At 35.9% G+C, this 26,412-nt stretch overlaps 2 protein-coding genes across 5 annotated transcripts in view; both read right to left on the reverse strand.

The window, feature by feature from the left end:
- Positions 1-26,412, reverse strand: part of LOC137236957 (protein anoxia up-regulated-like) — a 1,647,042-nt gene that overhangs the window by 1,037,482 nt on the left and 583,148 nt on the right. The gene's annotated exons all lie outside the window — the stretch shown is intronic.
- The window catches only part of LOC137236955 (uncharacterized), a 151,026-nt gene continuing 126,039 nt past the window's right edge, over positions 1,426-26,412 (reverse strand). For both annotated transcript variants that reach the window (XM_067760040.1, XM_067760041.1), the window contains exon 2: positions 1,426-4,680. In XM_067760040.1, coding sequence (XP_067616141.1) covers positions 2,205-3,788 — 1,584 coding nt within the window. In that variant the 5' untranslated portion in view covers positions 3,789-4,680 and the 3' untranslated portion in view covers positions 1,426-2,204. The remainder of the gene's footprint in view (positions 4,681-26,412) is intronic.

Below are 26,412 nucleotides of genomic sequence, written 5' to 3' on the forward strand. Positions count from 1 at the left end.
CTGGGTGGGTAGTTGTTATAAATAAATTTAGTTAGTTTCAACAGAAGTTAACTCATTATTTGTGATTTCGTTATGAAGGCAGGGATAGTTTTTGGTAATACTGCTTTAAGTATCATTGTTCGCTCTTTTGTGATGGATGTACCTGCAAAAGGGAACAAAAGGGCATACTGGCTACTATTCATATGGTCGTTGCACTCAAGAAGGAAAATCAGTTAGCCATCGGCTAGTTTTTCCGCCAGAAAACGTATTCACGCCTAGAACAAATGATTAATTTAGAGACCGCTTGCAGCCACAACATCAAATAACGCAATCCATTTCGCCATTGGAGATGCTTAGTATAAATATTGTATCGCAGTGTTCTTTAGATTATATGCACGTTCTTTGCTTAGGCGTAATGCGTACTTTATTGAAGGTGTGGGTAAAGAAAAGAGGCAAAAACTTAGACTTCTCATTAGCATCTTCAAAATTGGAGCAATTTCAGCACAATTGTATTTTAATAGAAACTTTATAACTAGAGAATTTAAAAGAAAACCTCGAAGTTTGAAGGATCTTGACAGGTGGAAGGCAACAGAACTAAGGCAGATTTTACTTTATACGGGACCATTTATATTAAAAAAATATTTTGGGTTCAGAAAAGTATAAAAATTTCTTGAAACTATCTCTGGCTCTAAGGATACATTTGGATCAAACCGACTGCAAATCTAATAACGATTGTGCTGAAGCTCTTTTAAAATCTTTTGTAAACGAAATTTCAAAACTATATCATGAAAGCTTTCTAACATAAATTTCCACGCCTTGCTGCATATTCACGAAGATGCCAAACTGTATGGGTCATTAGATGGAACAAGCGCGTTCAAATTTGAGACTCATATCCAAAAAATCAAACGAAAAGTTGGGAAGGGAGGAAGTGTTGCAGCACAAATTTATAAAAAGCATGTCGAAATTAGCTACCATATTAAAAAAGAGGAAGAATATGATGTACGTACCCACTCATGGAAGATAATAAAAGGAAAAATTGTAAGTGATACTTCCAACGATACGCTCTTTTCTTTGAGAGAGCCTGACAACTTTTGCCTCGTTCAGGACAAAATTTATAAAATAGTAGAAATAAAAAATAACCAAACTGGTCTCGCTTTCATAGGAATTGAGGTAAAAAATTTAACGGCTGCTTTTTTTGAACCAATCGAGTCTAGGACTTTTAATATTTATTGTGCTGCTGACATCGCTTTCGATGATCGTGATCCAGTCGACAACACTCATTTTTTCACACCCTTAATTAGCAATGTCGCAGAATAATATCATACCTTCTGAAGAATATTGTTAGAAATTTACTGCAATTCCGCTTATTTCAAATCTTCTACTAAGGTTCGAATCACTAAACTGTTGAATAAATAACTCCAATATTTAATAATGTAAAATGGCCTTTATTAAAGAACTTCACAATAAATAACTCTACTATTGCTCGACAGATAGCTTGCTTAATCAAAACTGATTGCAGCGCCTCTACTGTTCATGCCTTTTATACCCTTTGATTCCTTCGTTGCATCTTCTAGGCGCTACTGTTCTAGAATATACTAGTTGGTTATCTGCTATAATTATAACTACAGATGTACGTGTATAGCTCTCATATGCGCGTGTGTTTGTGAGCGACACTTCCACAATTATAATTGCATATCTCAGATAAGATATCTGCATGTATTTGTGCGTTGCTTCTCCGCTGCGTGTACGTACATATGTGTAGACATAATGATTTTTGTTTGATTATTGATGTGCATACAGTCACTTTTATTTATTTTTTATTTATACAGTCACTGCTTAGCATCGGCTTAGAGATGGCAGTAACCCTTAGTGTTGCTAATATTCATAACGCTGCCCTCCACGTAAGTCTGTTCACCCCGATCAGACAAATCTCTCGATCTAACCGTTCGTGGTTTCCCAATTGTTTGTATGCGGCAGATGACATCACTGATCCTCTTCACAACTCTGTACGGGCCTTCCCAACTGCACCGATATTTGGATGGAACACCTTTCCGCCGGTGACGGTTGTATAACAGTACCAAATCTCCCTCCAAGTAACCTTCCGAATTATTGTTCTTGTCTGGTGTCATTATCATGGACCGTTCCCTCACACACTGTTATTTGGCCAATGAACTACTTCGTAGGGCTTGATCTTGACGAATTGGCTTTTCATAATCAGTATCGTGTTAACGTTTCACAACATTAGTGCGCGCTGACTTGAAACCACCCTTGCATTCTTTCTGGAAAATTCTTTCAGTCGTTTCAGTGCGTCCATTAGGGTTTGTCAATGCAAGTGTTTTTCTCGCAGGTAACTTCGGTTTTGATTTGTTTGGCCCATTTGTTCCATCAACCTTGCCCCGATCTGCTGCCTTTGACTTTTGTGGTTTTTGTCGAATCCCTTTCACCAGCACTCGCTTATTGCTGCACCCTTGCTGAAAACTGAAGTTAATTGGCACATCCTGGTTCTCATAGCGCATAATCTTTCTTGGCATATCGATCCTGATGTCATGGTTAACTAAGAAGTCCACTCCCAATATGACTTCATCAACGATCTCCGCCGCAACGAATTTGTGTAGAACCATGATACTCCCAATTAAGACTTCACAGATCACTTCTCCCTGGACTTGATTATACCTGCCAGTAACCGTACGCAATGTTGCACCAGGTAATGGCTTTACTCTCATGTTGAACAAATCGGATCGGATTAAAGAATGAGATGCGCCCGTATCTACAGTCAGTACACGCTCCTTGCCATCCACATTTCCTTTGACGGTAAGACTGCTCGATTTCCTTCCAGTTTGCGAGATAGGTATCACCTGACATTCAATAGCTGGGGCAAGTTCTCGATCTTTATATTTGACTCGCTCTTGCTTATCTCCTCCAGCTTTGCGTTTACGACCAGCCAAGTTGGAACTACCATGACCGGTGCTGCAATGACGTGCAATGTGACTTGGGTTACCGCACTTGAAACACTTCATAGCTCCGGCATTTTTTTGTTTTAATCCCTTCAGTGCTTCCAAATTTGTGTCTACCCAATCTGGCCTTTCCACTTCCAAAAGTGACGCTGTTTCCTGAGTCAGTGCATGGGATACCGTTTCAGCAAATTTTGGCTTTGGGTTCGCATATGTAGCTCGTTTCGTTTCGGCATCCCGTATTCCATTTATAAAGCTCTGAATTTTAACACTCTCGGTGTATTCCACGGGTGCGTCTGCATTTGCGAGATGAGCCAATCTTTCAACATCCGACGCAAACTCCTGCAAAGTCTCATTGGCCTTTTGGTAACGATTTTGCAAATCAATTTGATATATCTGTTTCTTATGCTCGCTTCCGTAACGTCTCTCTAGAGCGCTCATCAATGTTTCATAGTTGTTGCGTTCGTACTCTGGGATTGTCTGTAAGATTTCAGCTGCAGGCCCTTTCAATGCCACGAACAGTGCAGCAACTTTATCTTCAGCATTCCAGTTGTTAAATGCTGACGTCTTCTCAAATTGAAGCTTGAATACCTCGAAAGGAACAGAGCCGTCAAAAGATGGAGTTTTTACCTTCGGATTGCTCGCTGGAACAGCTGCGCGATTTAGTTGTAACTGTTTCATAAGACCTTTCAACGCTTCTACCTCGGCATCAATTTTGTCCACGAGTTGTAAAATTTTTGCATCCTGCTCTTCCAGTTTCGCAAAGGGCTGCGATGATACCTGTTCCGAAATTTGTGTCGACATTCCAGATATTCGTGCCTCTCGCGCTTCCAGCTGAGATGAAATTTGCGACGCCATTTCTGAAATGCGTGCCTCCTGTGACTCCAGCTGAGATGAAATTGTCGATGTTTGTGCAGATATTGTGCTCGTAATTGTCTGCGGTGTTTTGTTTTTTCTTCCATTTTTGTTGTTGTTTTTTCGTTATCATAATGAAATACATAATCCTTAGCATTGATTCCTTCAAATATCATAGCTACACTTAGTCATTTTTTTAGCTGGGATTTAGCGCCAAAAGTAGCCAATCCACGGATTTCCAACTCCTCTTTCAGTTGCTGGATCGTCAATTCACTCAACTTTGCCATGTCCAAGTTGTATTCGAAATCTTCGGGATTTATTCAACAATTCCTCTTCTGACACCAATTGTTACGAATTTACTGCAATTCCGCTTATTTCAAATCTTCTACTAAGGTTCGAATCACTAAACTGTTGAATAAATAACTCCAATATTTAATAATACAAAATGGCCTTTATTAAAGTACTTGGCAATAAATAACTCTATTATTGCTCGACAGATAGCGTGCTTAATCAAAACTGATTGCAGTGCCCCTACTGTTCACGCCTTTTATACTCTTTGATTTCCTCGTTGCATCTTCTAGGCGCTTTTGTTCTAGAATCTACTAGTTGGTTATCTGCTATAAATATAACTACAAATGTACGTGTATAGCTCTCATATGCGCGTGTGTTTGTGAGCGATACTTCCACAATTATAATTGCATATCTCAGATAAGATATCTGCATGTGTTTGTGCCTTGCTTCTCCGCTGCGTGTACGTACATATGTGTAGACATAATGATTGAATTATTGATGTGCATACAGTCACTGCTTAGTATCGGCTTAGAGATGGCAGTACCCCTTAGTGTGGCTAATATTCGTAGCTATATCGATACACCCCAACCACTAATTTAATAACCTGTAAGTAAAAAAGCGTATGCAAGTTTATTTATTAAAAAATTTTGAAGATTCTGATTAGCTCACTAAAGTATTTCTTATTTCAGTGCAAAATAGTTACGCTCCCCAATCAACTAAATTTGGGAGTACAATAACTGACTTGTATGACGTGATTTCATCGTTGAAATCTGAAGTAATGATTTTAAAAAATGAAATAAAAGATCTAACGGCTGAAAATAAAAAGGACTTGACCAAACTTACAGCGGAGGTAATTTCTGTGAAGCTTGAAAACAGCAAATACAACGCAGACATAACACCATTCGATGAATTTAAATATTCGAAAAAACTTCCTTTGACCATTGTTGCCGATTTAGTAACATTTGATGATGAGACACAAAAAAAATGAGGACACGCTTAAGCAATTTGTACGTATTACTCAAACCAAAGATGCATTTTAACATTGTACATTCATATGTACTTATACCCGTTGAAACTTAATAATGGCATATTTTGCTGATTTTTTTTTCATATAAAAAAGAAAACTACGTTGAATATTGTAAGTTAAAACGGGTGTATGTGGTAACATATGTGTGTATGTATATCAATCAAACATTATCAATTTATCTAATTCAATTTATCTATTACAAAAACCTTCAGAAAGAATTCATTGCAAAAAGTAGTAGTGATGGACCAGCCAAATTTCTCAGGGCAGCTGTAAGAAAAATATTCTCCGACGAATTGGCTGCTGCCTATAGCTTGAAGGGGACCCATTGTGTACAGTACCAGTATGTCAACTAAGCGATAAATGTCAAAATTACAAACAGCCTCGCTCACCTGATGCAAATCTCAGGTCTAGAGTTGCATTTTTAATACCTAAGTGTACTTTAAGCTGAGTTGCATTTGATAGTTTAATAAAACTTTGTAGTTTTAACAGATGAAATAGTTGCATATATTTCCGCGGAAATATAAATAATAGAAGATTTGTAGCCTCCAACAATGCGGAAAGATACCGAAAGCAAATTTTATTTAAATTAGAGTCAAAAAGGCCAAAATATAAAGCGTGTAACATGTTTCCGTGAGGAAAATTTTCACTTCTATGACTGTTTACACAAATGCATAAAGCAAAATTATATAAACGCTTTGGTCGCATCAAAGCAAAGATAACGCAAGGCGTTTGATTGTTTTTCGTATGGCGTCGTCAAAGCGTAGGCACGCAACCAAATCGTTTATGTAAATATTTTGATGCTTCGCCGACAGATGAGTTAAATTTATGGCAGCTCCTATGTTTTGCGTTTTGAATGTTAAAGGACTCAAAAAGTTGAGAAATTCTCAAAGGAGGATTTACAACTCTCATCGCTTCAAAGCGAAGAAAATGGCAAGGAGTCTCATTTTTATATTATGGGCCTGCCTAGGCTTCAGATCGATGCAACACAACCAAAGCGTCTATGTAAATCCGCCTTAATTTTTATCGCTGTGAAAGTCTCCCGCAAATAAAACGGTGCTGTGAGTGGAAGCAATCCAAAGAAACGGGCAAAAATATGAGTGAATGAAAGTTTGACTATTAGATACATTTTTATGCAATAACATTGTTGTTTTTTCGTTTAAAAATGCTGTTACCAGACTCTTTTATTACACAAATATAATGAACTTGGGTACAGAAATTCAGAAATCTCAGAAAATATTTTACCGATATACTTTGTTGTTGAGTTTAAAAAGTTTTTCACAATAATTTGAAAAACTCTACCTTTTCTATGCTTTTCATACTTAGAAAAGTAACCTTGTATAATAAATTAAATTTTGAATGATAGTCAATAACTCTGAACTGAACAATTTTCGCCATGAAAAAAATTTAAATGCTGTGGAACAGGAGCAACACTTTTGTGACATAAACCCTGTTTCAATATTTTACGTCCCTGCGCAGAACCCTAATTGATCGTTTTCAACCGAAACAACAATGGCAACCCAGATTTTCCCGTTATGCTCACTTAAGCGAGTGCCTGTCAGAAAGAAGTCAACACACTTGTACTTGTACTCTATGAGGGGACCAGCACTAAGCCAAGTGCCGAACAATGCTTTGCAGTTACAACAATTAAGAGTAGGTAGACATTTGCATATATATATATATAGTACATTTTACTATAAAAAGATGTAACTCAAAAAATAAAATTTTTTTAAATTTGTGATACATCAAAGTAAATGGCTGATAAGATTAGGTCCAGAGACATATAAGGATCGAAAGTGAACTGACTTTTTTTATTCTTAGATATTTGCCACCGAAAATTCAAATGCACGAATTAGGGCATGAACAGTGTACTACAAAAGCACTTTGTCCACGCTAAAGATAGAATACAGAAATATAAGCACTCCAACACGCCCATACAGGAGAATGCTAAGACTCCGCGCATCATTTCGTTATAAAAATTGCAATATTAATATTTTGATACTACGTTTATTACTATGTTACTTTGTTGTTGCTCACATAATTCGTAAATTTGTTACATTTTAAATATATTCAGGATATTCACACCTGTCTCGTTAGTCGGTATTTTTTACATGTTTTTACAAAGTTGTCAACTTACAACTAACTAACTAACAAGACAGGTGTGATTGCCCATATTGTTATCGTTATTATAGTGGTGATCAGATACCACACTGTTAATGTTATGTTATACTTTCATCAACAACACTGAAAAGAATAAAATGAAATATGTGCAAGTGCATAAATAGCAGAAAGCTTATTTGTATTTTTTTCAGTTATTTCTTCTCTTCTCTTTACTTGGCGCTTAACTGTAGTGTCGCAGCGATACAAAGTGCTACTCGGATGCAATTTTAGATCGAAGATTGCTCCGAAAGAGCGGCTAAAAAATTATTTGGAAAAGATTTGAAAATGATTATAAATACGACTAAGAAATGAGTCAGAAAAGACTAAAAAATGTTTTCAAAAATAGTTTACGAATAACTCTACAACGGCTCGAATATGTGTAGAAAATTCCTCAAAAACGATCATAAAACGTCTCGCAAATGTTTGTAAAAATGATTAAAATAAGATTCCAAATATACTCTTAAATGTCTCGAGAAAGAATCGCAAAAGCTTTAAAACACACTTAAAAATTATTCCCACAAGAGTCATAAATGATGGTAAATATGACTCGAAAAAGACTAATTACTGATTAGAAATATGGGTTAAAAGAGGCTCACCAAGTGTAATCGCGCGTAGGATACCATTTTCTCCCGACGAGGGAGTCTTTTCTGATTAGAAAATGAGCGCATATATGCTTATTTTGATCATGCTGGAGACTCGAAAAAGGCTCTAATATGATTATTAATTTCAAAAAATGCTGGGTGGGTAGTTGTTATAAATAAATTTAGTTAGTTTAAACAGAAGTTAACTCATTATTTGTGATTTCATGTTTTTTTTTTTTTTTTTTTTTTTGAAGAAACTAATATAAAAAACAAACTATCTGTTATGCATTTACGTGTAATTATAATTTGTCCAAAAAATGGCCGGTTAAAAATTACTTCTCTTTAAAGTTTTTTTGTTCGCTAACAATTATTTTGTGCAATTTTTTTAGGATTTTGGTACAGACCAATATAGGTAAGTGGCAACAATGGAGAACCAATATTTTATTCGAACTGAAAGTGAGTGAGGGAGTAGTTCTCTCACCGTTTGCCCCGTACGCATATGTATGTAGGTGAAATATTTGTAGTTTTGTGTCTTAGAGCACTTACATAATTGGTCCTACAGATCTTTTTCATCACGAAAATAAATTTCGGTATTTGGAGAGATTGTTCGAATGTACAAAAAACTTTTTCTATTAATTATAAACAAAGAGAGTAATATTTGTTAACAAAAATAGACCCATGCACTGCGGCTGATCCATACGAATCGATTCATATAGCTTTTATATGATTTTACGTATGCTAAGTATGCGAAACAGCCTGTCAATTGATTGTATGGCAATTTTTTTAGCGTATTAATATATAGATAGTAGGTAATATACGGCCTATGCAATACGGCCGCTATCATGCGGGTTGCCATTTTGACCTAAAATCAAAATCGTTTTTGGGACGTTGTTTTTCGTTTAATATACAACGAGAAATTTTTCCGTTTCAGTCAGGTTGCATTTAAATAATAATACACTAAGTTGAAATAAAAGAACATATAAAATAATAAAATAAGAAATACAATAGAAGACAATACAAAAAATTTTATGGTATATTTTTGTAACAAATTTAATATTTTTTTGTTCAGAATAAGACGTACTTTATCTAAAATGAGGATTAAATCTGCAAATGCAAAAACCTTTTCGGCCAAATTTGCCATTAATTGTTATAAATAAATTTAGTTAGTTTCAACAAAAGTTTACTCATTATTTGTGATTTTATGTTTTTTGAAAGCAACTAAAATAAAAAACAAGTAAGGAAAGCTAATTTCGAGTGTATCCCAATTTTACATACACAGCTGAGAGCTTTGGAGACAAAATAAGGGAAAATAACCAGGTAGGAAAATTAACCTAGGGTAACCCTGGAATTTGTTTGTATGACATAGGTATCAAATGGAAGGTATTAAAGAGTATTTTAAGAGGGAGTGGGCCATAGTTTTATATGTCGACGCTTTTTCGAGAAATCGCCATAAAGGTGGACCAGGGTTGACTCTAGATTATGTTTGTACAATATGGGTATCAAATGAAAGGTGTTAATGAGTATTTTAAAAGGGAGTGGCCCTTAGTTCTACAGGTGAACACCTTTTCGAAATATCGCCATAAAGGTGAACCAGGGGTGACTCTAGTATGTGTTTGTACGATATAGGTATCAAATGAAAGGTGTTAATGAGTATTTTAAAAGAAAGGGGCCTTAGTCTTATAGTTGGACGAATTTTCGAGATATCGCCATAAAGGTGGACCAGGGGTGACTCCATAATGTGTTTGTACGATATGGGTATGAAATGAAAGGTGTTAATGAGTATTTTAAAAGGGAGTGGGCCTTAGTTCTATAGTTGGCCGCCTTTTCGAGATATCGCCATAAAGGTGGACCAGGGGTGACTCTATAATTTGCTTGTACGATATGGGTATCAAATGAAAGGTGTTAATGGGTATGTTAAAAGGGAGTAGCCCTAAGTTGTACATCTGAAGACGTTTTCGAGATATCGATTGAAATGTGGACATGGTGACCCAGAACATCATCTGTCGGATACCTCTAATTTATTTATATATGTAATACTATGAACAGTATTCCTGCCATGATTCCAAGGGCTTTTGATATCGCCCTGCAGAACTTTTTCATTTTCTTCTACTTAATATGGTAGGTGGTTACGCGGAATAGGCTGGCACACGTCTAAATCCCCCATTTTTCTACATACATGAATTTTATTTTTTAAGCCATATACTGTATTACAGTGGATTGTATTGTAATACATCTTATTATGCCAATGAATTGCACTTAGCTTTAAAGTTCCCATTGGGAAGATTCATGGGCATGTGGCAGCCTCAGTCGCGTAAAACCACCAAAACGACTTCGCCGCAATGTGCAGTGGGGCGATCCGTCATTACCGACAGCTGTCAAAGCGCCCATCATACACTTTTTCTTTTTTTATTTTTACAAATCAGCATCGGTTTAAAATTTCTTCATCGAGGTTTTCTGCGTATAAAAAAAAAAAGTTCTTTGAAAGCGAATAAAAAATTATTTATTTATCCGTAATTAAATTGCAGGTGTGCAAAAATCTATAAACAACAACGTGTTTGAAAAGCATATGTAATACAAATAAAAGCAAGCTGCCCTGAAAACTGAAACAACTGCTCGTGGCATAAAGTTACGGAATCAGATTACAAATATAGATTACTTAAGCTTCACACGCAGAAAGCAATACACCGGAATCATCACCCATTTGAATTACTAATCATTGGAAGTGCGGGCAATGGAACAAGCTGCGTACTACATCATTTTATAGAACATCAGCATTTTGCCACACCAATTGATGCTCATCGCGCTTATATACTGGTACTTCAGATTGCCATAATCTTCCCATTGTACACAATCCCAGGTAATTTGTTTCATCCTACATACGCTGGTAAGTCCCTCCCCTTGTGAAGAAATAAAATATAGCTATCTTGAATAAGTACTTTTTATTGATTGAGCACGCCATACCCGTATTAGAGTACTACTACTTCCTAGCGCTCATGGTCACGCAGCCGTGGAGCGAGAACCACCCAAATAACCCCACAACGGCGATTAGTAGGCTATCGAAGTAACTAGTAGGTGTCACACCCATTTTACAAAGTTTTTTCTAAAGTTATATTTTGCGCCAAAAAAAACCAAAGCAAACACCATTTTCATCCCTTTTTTCGTATTTGGTATAGAATTATGGCATTTTTTTCATTTTTCGAAATTTTCGATATCGAAAAAGTGGGCGTGGTCATAGTCTGATTTCGCCCATTTTTATTACCAAGATAAAGTGAATTCAGATAAATAGGTGAAATGAGTTTAGTAAAGATATATCGATTTTTTCTCAAGTTATCGTGTTTGCGGACAGACGGGCGGACGGACTGTAATGAAATTTCAGGTTGTTTGGTTCTGGTCATGATCACCTAATAGTGATGCAGAAAGGGTTCCCAAATGATCCCGTATTAGTCGAGAAAAATTCCCGAAATGACCCCGCCGGGATCCCGGACGAATCTCGAAAACCATCCAGAATTGATGCCGGAAGGGACTGTAAAAAAAGTTAAAAATAATTGTGTGTCGAACGCTTGGATAGCAATTTCTGATTCTCTTTATTGACGAAATTGATTACTATTTAAACAAAAGTTCTTAGCCTATACATATATACATACTTACATTAATGTTTACATACTAGAGGCGCATGACTCAATAGTGAGGAATGCTTTGTCAGCAAATTATTATATTGACCTACATGTTGTCAATATGATTCCTGATTGAGCAGTTTGGTATGACGCATTAGGCGACTTGGCAAACGCGAATGAACTTATGGTAGTTATCTGGGTCAATGAACGAATGTTTGTAGTGTTAATTGTGCTTGAAGTGAGGTGAATTCCACGCGATACTACACCATCGGCCTTCTAAGTGAGCGTATATAATTTATGCTTAATTATAGACGGTCACTCTAATGTCACTGTGATAAGTGTGTCGTGTTGTTTCATTTAACGTTGAATGACCCAGTCAACTGGCTTGGTGCTACCAAATAAAAAAATTTTTTTTGAATTTAGTTGTAATTTATGTCATAATGGTAACTTGATATTATGAGTTTTATGTGAGTTTTGTTTGTATTCGTTTGCATTTGCTTTACATCCACTGCCTGTTTTGCTGATTTTCGATTTTTTTCATAATATGCTAATATGCTGACTGTTGCTATTTTTTTTTTTTTTTTTTGTATTTACTGTGATGAGTAATTTTTGCTAACATTTTTTTTTTTTTTTTGTTGTACATTTTCTTTGTGCTAATTTTCTATTGTTGAGTGCTTACGATTATGAATAATGTTTTGCAGCAAGTATTATTGACATTTGTTTTTACATATCAGAATTTTAAGTGTATTTTGCACAGCCGGTCTTTAAGAGCATCGACTCACTGAAAAATCGGCATGTGTTTACAAACTATTATGAGGTAACCGTAACTTGATGCCAACATGACTTTACATTTGTATATTTTGTTTTTTTTTTTTTTTTTTGTTTACATTTTTATTGACGAGTAAATTGGAATGTCTATAGTGTGGTTGTTTTGATTTTTTTTTTTTTTCAAATCCATTGGGGTTACTTGCAAACGTACTATACTGTTTTAAAACCTATTCTTGTGGATTATATATGTAGGTTAAAGTAAAAATATATCCTATTACTATTTTCTATTCTGTATGGGAGTTTGAAGTAAAAATATATATTTTTTTTTTATTACTATATTCTATTCTATTTAGAATAAAAGATATTTTCCTATTAGTATTTCCTATTCTACCTGTGGCTAAAGTAAAAATATTTTTCCTGAAATTATGGCCTCTCTAAAAGCTAGGTTTCCTAACTGAAGCACCTCATACTTATATCTATTTCTTTAATTATTTCTATTAAATAACAGCTTTTCATTGTTATTTCATTTTATTAGGGTTACACTAAACTTAGTACAAAAAAAATCTGTTGCTAATTATACGAAAATTTATAATATGAAATATATAACTAATTATGCAGAAATTTAGGAGCTGTGATTGACGGAAGAGCAAGGTAGTTTATATTAGTAGTAGTAGTTCAGCTAGTTAGCGGAAGTAAAGTGGATGCAAAAATTCGTCTATCTTTTAATTTATTTTTCTTATTTTTCCATATTTTTCTTATTTTTCAACAATATATTTTGATCTTATTTGTCATGCGATTAATGCGGCGGCCACCAAGACAGAATCGTCATGACTTTTATGAAGAATTTATTTTTATTTTTACCGGTATTGTCACATGCACAACCTCTTTGGTTAGTGCAATTATTTGATCTTAGAGAACTTGGGTATTTATTTTTATTTTAAATTTGCCTACTGCAGTAAATATTCAATTAATTTTTCACCAATTTGTTCCTCAGGACAACTGTGTTTTCCTCATAAATTTCAAGTCCTGGATTGCCGGTATTTCTTGTATGCCTGGTCGAATATTGTCCTAAGTCAATAACTTCCTCAACAATCTGGTTGCTTGATAATTTTTCTACGCTAACAGTTTTCTATCCTAAGATGAAAATGAGCGCGACTAGTCTTTTGTTGCAAATTTATATAGCGCTTCACATATATTTATACTCAGTTGAGCAGAGCTCACAGAGTGAGGAATGCTTTGTCAGCAAATTATTATATTGACCTACATATTGTCAATATGATTCCTGCTTTAGCAGTTTGGTATGACGCATTAATACATTAGGCGGCTTGGCAAACGCAAATGAACTCATGGTAGTTATCTGGGTCAATGAACGAATGTTTGTAGTGTTAAATGTGTTTGAAGTGAGGTGAGTTTCACGCGATACTACAGGACCCCAAATGATCCCGAAAAAGTCCCGAAATGACCCCGACGGTATCCCGAGCGGATACCGAAAACCATCCAGAAATGATACCGGAAAGGTCCGCAAATGAGCACCTAATAGTTCCGAAATTACCCTGACGGGATCGCGGAAGGATCCCAAAAAATTATCCAGAAATTATCCCGGAAAGGTCCTCAAATGATCCCCTAATAGGCCCGAAATGATGCCGAAAGGGTCCCCAAATGATCCTGTATTAGTAGAGAAAAAGTCCCGAAATGACCCCGACGGGATCCTGGACGGATCCCGAAAATCATCCAGAAATGATGCCGGAAGGGACCCAAAATGACCCCGAAAAAGTGCCGTAATGATCCCGTAAACCATCAAGAATTTATCTCACAAAGGGTCGAAAATGATCCCGAAAATAACCCGACGGGATGCCGGACGTATTCCGAAACCCATCCAGAAATGATGCCGGAAGGGTTCCCAAAGGATCGCGAAATAATCCCGAAATGATCCCGGATTAGTCCCGAAAATGTCCCAAAATAACCCCGACGGGATCCCGGACGGATCCACAAAACCATCCAGAAATGATCCCGGAAGGGTCTGGATATGACCCTAACGGGATTACAAATAAGGTGAAGTTAATTATAAAACCATGCAGTGAGTAATCGATTGCCGAACAGTGCACACGTGCTTACTGCGCTCTTTCTTAAATTCTTCGTCCGCTATATAAAGTAGTGCTTTTGTTAGTGCCCCTTTTCCATTTCGTGTTTTCGTACTACCGCCGCGTAATTTCATTTTAATTTATTAAAATATTTAACGTGTGTAGTACAGATCTATAAAAAATCTGATCCGAAATGGCTTCCGACCCGGGAGGTGGAGACCAAAACTATTTTGCCATACTTGGTGACCAACCCCCTGCAAAACGCAGAACACTGAACATTAATAATACTCGCGATTATCCCCCTTTAAAGAAAACCACTCAACATGCAATTTCAAAGACAGCTTCTTGTCCTAAATATTTGATAATAAAAAGCAATGGTGATAAGAAACTAAGAGACTTTAATATCTTCCTGATACAAAAAGCCCTGGAATCTATTACCACTGAACAACCGCTATCAATTTCATTTAATAGAGAAGGAGATCTGCTTATTCTCTCAAAAAACAACCAACAAACAGCGAAATTCCTCAAGGCCTCTAAGCTATCTAACCTGTGTGAAATAACGGTATCCCTTCACCCAACACTCAACATTGTTAAAGGTGTTATCTACTCCAGTTTTCTGGTTAACCTTAGTGAAGACGAAATTGTAAATGGTTTACGCGAGCAAGATGTCACCGAATGCAAAAAGATCACCAAAGTTAAAGATGGCAAAACAGTAAATACACCTTTGCACATTATATCATTTAATTGTTATGAGCTTCCTAAAGAGGTGAATGTGGCATGGCTAAAAATTAAAGTGGAACCATACATCCCCAACCCAATGCAATGTAAAAATTGTTTCCTTATAGCCCACACTTCTAAACATTGCAAATCCGAGTCCAAATGCAACGTTTGCTCATCCGGTACCCACGAACCAACTCCCTGCTCAAAGGTCGAATGCATAAACTGCAAACAACAACACCGCTCGGATAACAAAAACTGCCCCACATACTTAAAAAGAAAAGACATTTTAGTATACAAGACCTTAAACAAATGTTCTTTTCGTGAAGCAACGGAAACAATAAATAATGCGCAAAAAGAGTACAGTTCACTTGCTGAGAAACTAGAAGAAGCAATACAAAAAAGAAAACGAAAACCCCAAGAACAAAAAACACAATCCATTAGCAAAGACAACAATAGCTCGAGCAATTCTCTCAATTCTACTCATAGTCAACATACCATTGATAGTGCCGTCACTGAGCATGACTCCACTGAATATAACAAATCTCTAACTTCTAAAACACTCTCCAACAACATCCCAACAACTAATTTCTCTATAGATAATTCTTTAAAAAACAATAAACATTCTTTCTCACCTTTCCAAACAAATTTACTAAATCAATTTCTCAATAAATCTGTTAATCAGTATTCTGTAAATGAAATAACACTCTCAAAATCCGCAACTGCTGATACTGAGAGTTCTGACAATCAACACTCAATGGACATATAGGAAATTCTTACAATCGAAATTCTTTAATTTCGATTGCTGAGCTTCCTATATATATACCCATTTGCCCAAAATGGTACTTAACGTTCTGCAATGGAACCTTAATGGCTACCACAATAATTACAATGAGCTCACTCTACTAATAAAAGGCAACAACTACCAGCTAATCGCCCTCCAAGAAACCCATCTTACTTCAAATCCTCACCCAAATTTTATACCTAAACACTTTCAAATCTACACCAAAAATGATATTGCCTTAGATTCTGTTTCTAAAAGAAGGGTCGCAATTCTAGTTCATGATACTATAGAACACACTGAAGTGAACTTCAATACAAATATCCTAGCCATGGCTGTCAAAGTTAAATCGCACTTGACCTTCATAGTTGTAAGCCTTTACATAGCCCCAAGAGATATAATTTCTGAACAAGATCTGCATCAACTCGTTAGCAACTTTAACGATCCGGTGCTACTTCTGGGAGACTTCAATGCCTGGAGCCCATTATGGGGTTCCCCAAGCTTCAACAAAACCGGTAGAAGTACCACGAAGTTTGTTCAAAACAGTAACTTCATAATCTTGAATGACAATTTACCCACACATTTTTCAACACGCCAGACCACCCTTTGAACATAGCTTCCGTTTGGAATATCGCCAAGGATCCACATGGTAGTGACCACCTGCCCATTTCAATTAAACTCTTTTGTTACCCCCACACTCCAAATTTAGGGAAACCCCTTATATACAAACTGGACTCAGCTAACTGGGAAAAATATCAAACATCGATTTCTCGCCACTTCGAAAATCTAACCCTTCAACCTGAAAACATTAATAAATCAGCTGCCTTACTTCTCAAGAAAATACACTTAAGCGCAAAATCTTCTATACCAATCGTCAATACAAGGCCTGGCATTCGCAAAACATATTAGTGGAATGAAAACCTAACTACTCTCAGGAGAAGAAAAGGTCACCTCTGGAAATTAGCCAAGAGAAATCCGACCAAAGAAAATATAATTGAATATAAAAAAGCAAATGCACTTTTCAAAAGGGAGGTAAAAATATTTAAAAGAAATAGCTTCATAGAGTTCACTAAGGAAATTAGCCCTAAAACTCCTACCAAATTACTCTGGGATAAAGTTAACTCTCTATATGGAAATAGAACCGCAAAATATATACATGTTATACACTCCGCGGAAGGGGACACATTCTCCGCACCCATTAGCATATCAAACTATTTAGCCAAAGCCTGGTCCGACTCCTCCAGAGACACAAATTTCCCTAGGGAATTTATACAATCCAAATCCCACCACCTAAGTCCAGTCCCTATAAGCTACGTACCCAGTAAGCAAGCACAACAAATTGAACTTCCATTTTCCCTAATGGAACTTAATTCATGCCTCTCAACACTGAAAGGTAAAACCCCAGGAATCGACAAAATTCCCTACCCTCTTCTCAAAACCCTACCTCCAGAAGGTAAACTCAAATTATGTAAATTCTACAACCTAATATTATCAAACAGTTTGATCCCACAACTATGGAAAACTTCTATCATTATTCCTATTCCAAAATCCAATAAACCGAAAGACCGCATAGAAGGATATCTCCGATATCCCTTATATCATGCATATCGAAAGTAATGGAAAAAATGATATCGAGAAGACTCATGTGGTACTTAAACAACAAAAAGCTTCTATTAGACAACCAAACAGCCTTTAAAAGAGGTTGCGGAACTACCGACGCCCTTCTAGCATTGGATGAACACATAACAAACTCTATATCGACGAGAAACCACTTCTCATTGCTAGCCCTGGACATGGAGAAAGCTTTCGACAGAGTTGGGATACATTCGATAATCGAACAATTAATAGAATGGAAGATTGGCCCTAATATTATCAACTACATCAGAAATTACCTCACAAATAGGAAGATGCGAGTTAAAGCAAATGGCACTATATCTGACCTTTACCCTCTCGAAAATGGAATTCCCCAGGGATCTCCATTATCCGTCACTCTTTTCCTAATAACATACAATAAACTTAATGTCATTATCCGTAACAATAAATATTTCAATCATGTTGCTTATGCCGATGATTTTTATGTATTTGCAAAAGTCCGAAACACTCAAACTTTTTATAACGAGCTCCGCAAACTAACTGATGTAATTTACAACTGGTGTAAAACTAGCGGAACGAAAATAAAAAAAAAATAAATAAAAAACGAAAATATCTTTTGAAAAATCAAAACATTTACATATTTGCAATAAGCACTCCTGTAACAATCTAGATATAAGTATCAATAATCAAACTATATCAAACGTCAAAACCTTAAACATCCTTGGCCTAGTTTTTAATAACAGATACACATGGAACGATCATATAAAACATTTATGTAAGCAGCTTCAAAGTAGATTAAACATAATTAAATCTCTTAGCAACCCTATATTAAAATGTAATACCAATTCCCTTACCCTAATAGTCAGATCAATAATACTCTCAAAAATAGACTACTGCCTCCCAATCTACGGAAATACCACACAAAACAATATCGCAAAAGTTTCATCAGTATATCACTCAGCAGCTAGATTAGCAATCGGGGCCTTTCGGACGACTCCAGTCATAAATATTCTCACTGAGGCTGGACTCCCACAAATACAAGATCGAATTAAATACACAACTAGAAATCTAACATCCAAACTTTTAAGCCTAGAAGGAACTCCCATAAAAAACCTTATAAAAAATCGTCTCAAACGTAAACGGCTAAATAGAAAACCATCAGCTCTGCAAGCTATCACAAGTTTTGCAAAAAATTTCGGTCTTAGTATCATCATGGGCACATGCGCTGGCTCTCAAAGCCCTCCGTGGTTGCTACAGTCAAACTCAGTTATTTTAATACTGGCAAAATACAAAAAAGACAACACTCCGAATATCGTCTTTATGCAGGAGTTCCTAAACATCCGCAGAAGTTATTCCGACTGGAAATTTCTCTACACAGATGCCTCAAAAGACCAAGGTGCTACTGGATGCAGCATCGTTGACGAGAACTCAACAATTCAGACAAACATTTTACCATCATTTGCTTCAGTATTTACAGCCGAAGCAACAGCCATACTTAACGCCTGTCTACTAGGAAAAGTAAGAAATGCAAAATACATGATTTGTTCAGACTCACTATCGTCACTTCAAGCAGTTCTAAACATCAACCACAGCAATCCAACAATAAGCCAAATACGCAATCTACTAATCCGTTACCCCCAAAAGATTAGGCTACTTTGGGTACCAAGCCACATTGGAATTCCCGGCAACACGCTCGCTGATAACACTGCTAAGCTGGCAACAGTATCACCACTTAAACTAATCAACTCCGCAAGTAAAACAGACATCAAGAATGCAGTACGCAATATTCATCTAAAATCCGCAAACGACCTATGGACAACCTATTCACACAGCTACAAGTCAATTAACCCCATGCGCTATCGTCCCATCTTTCCAAATGAAATACCGAGAAAACAGTTAATCATCTATACACGCTTCCGATTGGGCCATACTCGTCTGACACACAAGCACTTATTGGAAAAGGCACAAACACCAACCTGCATTTTTTGCAACACCGAACTCCTTACCCCCACCCACATCCTATATTCCTGTCACCAACTAGAATATCTAAGGCAAGAGATTTTTGAACAAGACCCAAGACAGATATTAGAAAATATAACCACAGAAAATATAAAAAAATTTATTAAGTTTATTTGTAAGTTGAAAATCTATTTTGAAATATAATAATTTATACAATAATAATCAATTTACCAATATGTACAACTTTAGACTTATACTCTACAATATAAGAAAGCCGATGGCCTATGTCGCTAGTGCTTTTTTAAACATTGTCTAGGTTAATTTATTATCCTAAGTCAATAAATAAATAATAATAATAAATTATAAAACCATGCTAATAAGGCAGTAGCCGCGTTGGAGCGAATGAAGAGTTACAAAGGAACATCCAGGTAAAGCTAATAAAAGCGTGCTAATAAAAACAATTGAAGGAGGGCGGATAGCGGGAGGAGAAGGAGAGGACCACTGATCGTTTTTCCAAAACTGTTTAGATCTCGATCTGTATGTGCCAGATACCAAAAACTATTGATTTAGGAGAAAATTTATATTGAATTATAACAATTTATAGATTTTACACCAGAGGGGGAGAGAAGGGGGACGGAGGGTGTCACTGCTCACTTTGTAAGCCTTCGTCTTATTTGACCCACTGAGTCTGTAATATTGGTGAAGGCCAGTATACGTAAAGTTATAAAATGTAAAAATTATTAAAAAGTAATTGTTCAAAGGGGTCGAGGGACCTCCCCTCTTAACAGTTTCGAAAAAAATTTCGCTAGTAGACTATTGTCTCTGTCCCATATTTATACAAAAGGGATCTTTCGGACTTATTGCACGATTTTCTGCAGGGATGCAAGCGCATGCTGGTTTTTCCTCAATTCGATCTAATTCAGCATGTATGTGATGCATAATGATATGTGGTAAATGTCACTCACAAAGCATGCTTGGTCGTACAGTTCACAAACACACGCACTGCATGTTTTTGGAAAAATTTTACTCTAATTTTGCTCATATTAGAAAGGAATCAAGTATTTTTCTTATACGGAGTCCGATTTGGACTAATTTGACTACATACACTTGTGAAAATTACCTTCGCTTTGTCATTAGCCGATCTCGCAATATCAGTTATACACTAAACCAGACATCGGCGTTTCATAGATCAATTGATCAGACAAACAGGTTACGCTCTTCACACAGACAAGTTGCGCTCTTTGCTTACCAAATGATTTAAGCGGTAGTTGCCCACCGCCGTGTGCCGTACGTACGGACGTTTGTCGTACGAGATACGTTCGACCGAACCCTCAAGCCCGTAGGAATCAATGTGTTTGTTTACAGCAAAGCACTGTTGCCATTGACCAGTTTGCATGAATGCTTATGCAAACATCAACTTTTGGAATTACAATTTTTCATTGTGCAAATGGCATAAACAAATACTGAATAAGAATTTCTAGTTCATTTATTTGTAACGTCCAATTTTATATAATAATTTTAGGATAATTCAACAACGTCAGAAATTCTGAGGTAAACATCAAGAGCAATCCGAAGAACTTTTGGAATTACATTAACTCCATGAAGAGCGTATCTAGCATACCGAAATCAGTTACTGCCACTCTGTTAATGAGGCTGCTAATCTCTTTGCTGACTTCTTCTCGGCGAACTTTATCACAGATAATGATTTAACTGTGGAAGATACAGATAACATACACAAGTTAATTAAGTCTCCCTCCGCTAATAATTTTGGGTCACTTACTCTCACTGAGGCAGACATAGTTGAGGGGATTATAAAACTTAAAAATTCCTCCAGAACTGATGTTGACAATCTTTCAGTTATTCTATATTCAGCTAGTACGACCGTTAATGATTATATTCAATATATCATTGGCATCGGGTATTTTTATTGATGACTGGAAACAAGCATCCGTCACTCCCATTTTTAAGTCTGGCAACAAAAGTAACTGTTCTAATTACAGGCCTATTTCCAAATTGTCTACAACTTCCAAGCTTTTTGAATGTGTTGTCAATGACAAGCCTTACTTTAGTATTAAGCACCTGATTTGCACCAATCAACATGGTTTTGTCCCGGCCAGATCCACATTAACGAATCTCGCTGATAAAATTTCTCATAAAATTTGAATTGCGAAATTAGCTTGTTATGGGTTCCACTCTACGTTCCTACAGTGGATTATATCTTACCTACACAACAGAAGTAATGTTGTAAATATTGACGGTGTTTATTCGAAATCATTTTGGGCCACCTCTGGAGTGCCCCAGGGCAGTATTCTGGGCCCTTTACTATTTATCTTGTTCACTAATGACATTAGCTCTTGTTTCTCATCTACCAAATTTCTGCTTTATGCTGATGATCTCAAGATCTTTTCTGATATCAGTTGTTATAATGATGTCGTTGTTCTTCAATCTGATATTAATAAGCTTTATATCTGGTGTGTTAAGAACCGTCTTTTCCTTAATATAAGTAAGTGCCACACTGTGACGTATGGTAAACTGCTGAGGCCACTTCATACCTCCTATCATATTGCAGAAACCTTTCTTCGAACGACTCTTAAAGTTAAATACTTGGGGGTATACTTCGACTCAAAGTTTAATTTTAACACTCACGTCAGCTGCAAAATTTCTAAGGCGCTTTCAATGCTTGCTTTTGTCAGACGCCATTCCGCAAACTTCTCTGACCCCCACACACTCAAAGTTTTATATACGTCCTTTGTGCGGTCCAAACGGCTTTCATTTGGCGGCCCTACCACGCAGTTCACATCAACTGCCTGGAGCGGGTTCAACAAATTTTTATACGCTTCGCGCCTATTTCATTACGTTTCTCTGAACCGATCCCGTCTTATGAGTATCGTTGCCAACTAATATCCTTACTATCCCTAAACAATCGCAGAATTCTTTTGGCCTCGTTGTTCATTTTCGATCTTTTCACGGGCAAAATTGACTGCGCGTTGCTTTTTGAAAAACTATGCTTAAATACTCCCTGTAGAAACCTCCGCCACTTTGAAATCTTTTTCATATGGCTGAGTAGAACTGTTTATATCTCAAAAGCGCCTATTAACAGAGCCCTATCAGAAATTAATTGCTTCTCAAGTGCTTTGGATATTGATTTCTCCGACTCAAAATACGCTTTTCAACTTAAATTAAAAAATTACTTAATCTGTAATAATATAAATTCTTTTTGCTAGTGTTCTCCATAGCTTAATATAAGCTGGTCTCTGTATTTTAGTCATAAGTGTCTGTACTAAACATTTGTTACTAGACTAAATAAATAAATAAAATTGTAAACAATCATTAGGCCTTTTTGTATAATAACTGTAATTGGTCCAAATATAGTACACAAAATGTTGAATAGGCAACTCTGTCTTGTGAGAGAGCGATCAGCTGACACGTTCTTACGAAAAAAAAATCAAAATTGTTTTGATTTCTACGTTCCGGGCTACGTACGTACGTGCGTTGACCGTCGGTGAATTTTCGTTTACATTGCACACTCATAAGATGGGTCGTGCCAGCTGACATGTTTTTTCTACGTACGTTCGTGAGTAACTGCCCCTTTATGCAGTAGTTACTCACGAACGTACGTACCAAAAACGTGTCAGCTGACTCGACCTATCTTATGAGTGTGCAATGTAAACGAAAACTCACCGACGTGCAACGCCCGTACGTACGTAGCCCGGAACGTAGAAATCAAAACAATTTTGATTTTTTTTTTCGTAAGAACGTGTCAGCTGATCGCTCTCTCACTAGACAGAGTTGCCTAGTAAACTTTTGTGCGCTAATTTTTAACCGTTTGCAATTTTATGCAAAAACACCTAATTAAAGTTTGAAAAATTGTGAAAATAATTCGAAATAATTATGTAAAAGTGCTGATTATAAATATGTAATCTATTTATACTTATTTAATATGTATTCCGGCCTTTTACAATATCAAAAATTAAATTGGAAAAAGTTGATGTTTCCATAAGCATACATGCAAAATGGTCAATGGCAACAGTGCTTATATGTAAACAATACACACACAAATATGTTATGTACATGTACACAGACACACACATTGATTCCTACGGGCTTGAGAGTTCGGTCAAACGTGCTTCGTACGACAAACGTCCTTACGTACGGCACATGTCGGTGGGTAACTGCCGCATTAGTCGTCGCTGAACAAGTGGCGTAGCAACATCGTGTGTTGCTATCGCATGTTTGCGCAGCGAATGTTTAAAAAATACGCATGAATGTACTTACAATTTTTTTGGTAGAAAATTGTTCGCTTTGCTTATTATTGCTCATCAAAAAATAAAAGTCTTTGTTAGTTGCTGTCTAACAAGTGACTGAAATGAAAATCAATTGGTTCGCGCGAACAATGCGCTCTCACTTACTTATACACTTGCATTTACAAATCTGCCTACGCTTGCACTAAACCACCATTTACATTGGAACGGGTGTCCCAGTAGTAAATTTCCTGCTAGACAAAATTCGCATCAAGCCAGTACTCCCTTGTGGGGTAGTACTCGTCCCATTATATCCTCTTAGAGTTTTGCTTATAATTTGGTAGCGTTTAATATTGCCTTCATGCGTATCACGTTTTAGGCTCATTATCATTATATCTTAAGCGAGCTTTGAGCAATATTTAATACTTTTTTCCTGTCTGAATTTTCATTGAACGCAAATGTTTGATTTGGAATAAATGTTGTTGTTTGATTTGGAATAAAAGATGTGAAAAGTTTGGTAGTCAAACATTAATTCTTTTTATTAAATAAATTCTTTCCCTTTTATAGTTATTTACTTAACCATATTCAATTCATAATTATCTTAATACTAATAAACTAAAAATATGTATATTGGTAATGGGTATGCATACATGTAGGTTTGTATAGATGCTTTTTATACATGTAGATTTGTATGCCTGCTTGCAACGTCAGCAGATCAATGCGAGTAATTTGGTTAATGCTATGCATACATGTAGGTTTTTATGTATGCTTGCAAAGTCAGCAGATCAATGTGAGTACTTGGTTAATTCCCATTATTGGTTGTATGTAAATAATAAGCAGAATTTATTATCTGTGAACGGACAAGGGTTTCATATTCGGCATTCCTTTGATCTTAGCTAACCACTGGGTTAGTTCAATAATTTATGTTGTATAATATTGTAATATGATTATTACTAAAATGTATTTGGCATAAAAGTTCATGATGCGTAATGCCGCAAGTGTATTACATAGGTGGGTATGACGCATAATGCTACATCATCCGCCTTAGAAAAAGAGGGTTATATAATTGTTTTGTGAACAATTGTATAAGACTCTTTGTCGTATTTTCAATGATTTTGATATTTTACTGTATTTTGATATTGTAGTGAAAGATGTTGTTTGTTTTGCTTCTGATTTGCTGACCTTGATTTTAAGTTTAGTGATTATTTTACTTATTTTACTTATTGTATTTATTGTATATATTTTATAGCCGGATTTTAAATGCGTCGGCCCATCTAAAATCCGCTTTTTTTTAAATTATTTTCTAATATTTATATGGAAATATGAAGCAGAAAAAAAAAGATTTGTTTTCAATTGCTTTTATTAATTAATCGGGTAAATTGGAATGATTATTTGTTTTAATAAGATATTTTAAATGGGTTTAAGTCTATTCTTATAGCCTATTATTTCTCTATTTCCTATACTATTAGGTATTAACGTATAATTATTATACCTTTCATGAAAATGAAATGGTATATTAATTTCGTCACGAAACCGAAAATTGTAAGTCCTTAAAGGAAAATAGATAGACCCACCATTAAGTATACCGAAATAATCAGGTTGAAGAGCTGAGTTGATTTAGCCATGTCCGTCTGTCCGTCTGTCCGTCAGTCCGTCTGTCCGTCAGTCCGTCTGTCCGTCTGTCTGTTTGTATGCAAACTAGTCCCTCAACTTTTGAGATATCTTGATAAAATTTGGTAAGCGGGTGTATTTGGGTGTCCGATTAGACATTTGTCGGAACCGACCGGATCGGACCACTATAGCATATATCCTCCATACAACCGATTTTTCAGAAAAAGAGGATTTTTGTAATATCTTACCCAATTTAACAGATTGAAGCTTCAAACTTCACCATATACTTTCGTATATTGCACATATTGTTGCCTGAAAAAATTGATGAGATCGGTCGTATATATAGTATATATCCCCCACAACCGATTGTTCAGATAAGGAACTTTGCGTAATTACTGCCCCATTTTAAGAGCTAGAGGCTTCAAATTTCAACGAATGCTTAGGTATATAGCATATATTGTTGTCTGAAAAAATCATAAAGATCGGTGGTATATATAGTATATATATGGTGGTATATATAGTATATATATATAGTATATATATATATATATATTCTCAAATTTTAGCCCCATTTTAACAGCTAGAAGCTTCAAATTTCACCGAATACTTACGTATATAGCATATATTGTTGTCTGAAAAATTCATAGAGATCGGTCGTATATATAGTATATATCTCATACAACCGATTGTTCAGATAAGAAACTTTTCGCAATTTCTACCCCATTTTAACAGCTATAAGCTTCAAATTTCACCGATTGCTTACATATATAGCATATATTGTTGTCTGAAAAAATCATAGAGATCGGTTGTATATATAGTATATATCTCATACAACCGATTGTTCAGATAAGAAACTTTTCGCAACTTCTACCCCATTTTAATAGCTATAAGCTTCCAATTTCACCGATTGCTTACGTATATAGCATATATTGTTGTCTGAAAAAATCATAGAGATCGGTTGTATATATAGTATATATCTCATACAACCGATTGTTCAGATAAGAAACTTTTCGCAATTTCTACCCCATTTTAACAGCTAGAAGCTTCAAATTTCACCAAATGCTTACGTGTATAGCATATATTGTTGTCTGAAAAAATCATTGAGATCGATGGTATATATAGTATATATCTCATACAACCGATTGTTCAGTTAAGAAACTTTGCGCAATTTCTGCCACTTTTTAACAGCTAGACGCTTCAAATTTC

This window comes from Eurosta solidaginis, chromosome 1 (assembly GCF_040869045.1).
Source record: "Eurosta solidaginis isolate ZX-2024a chromosome 1, ASM4086904v1, whole genome shotgun sequence".
Classification (NCBI taxonomy): domain Eukaryota; kingdom Metazoa; phylum Arthropoda; class Insecta; order Diptera; family Tephritidae; genus Eurosta; species Eurosta solidaginis.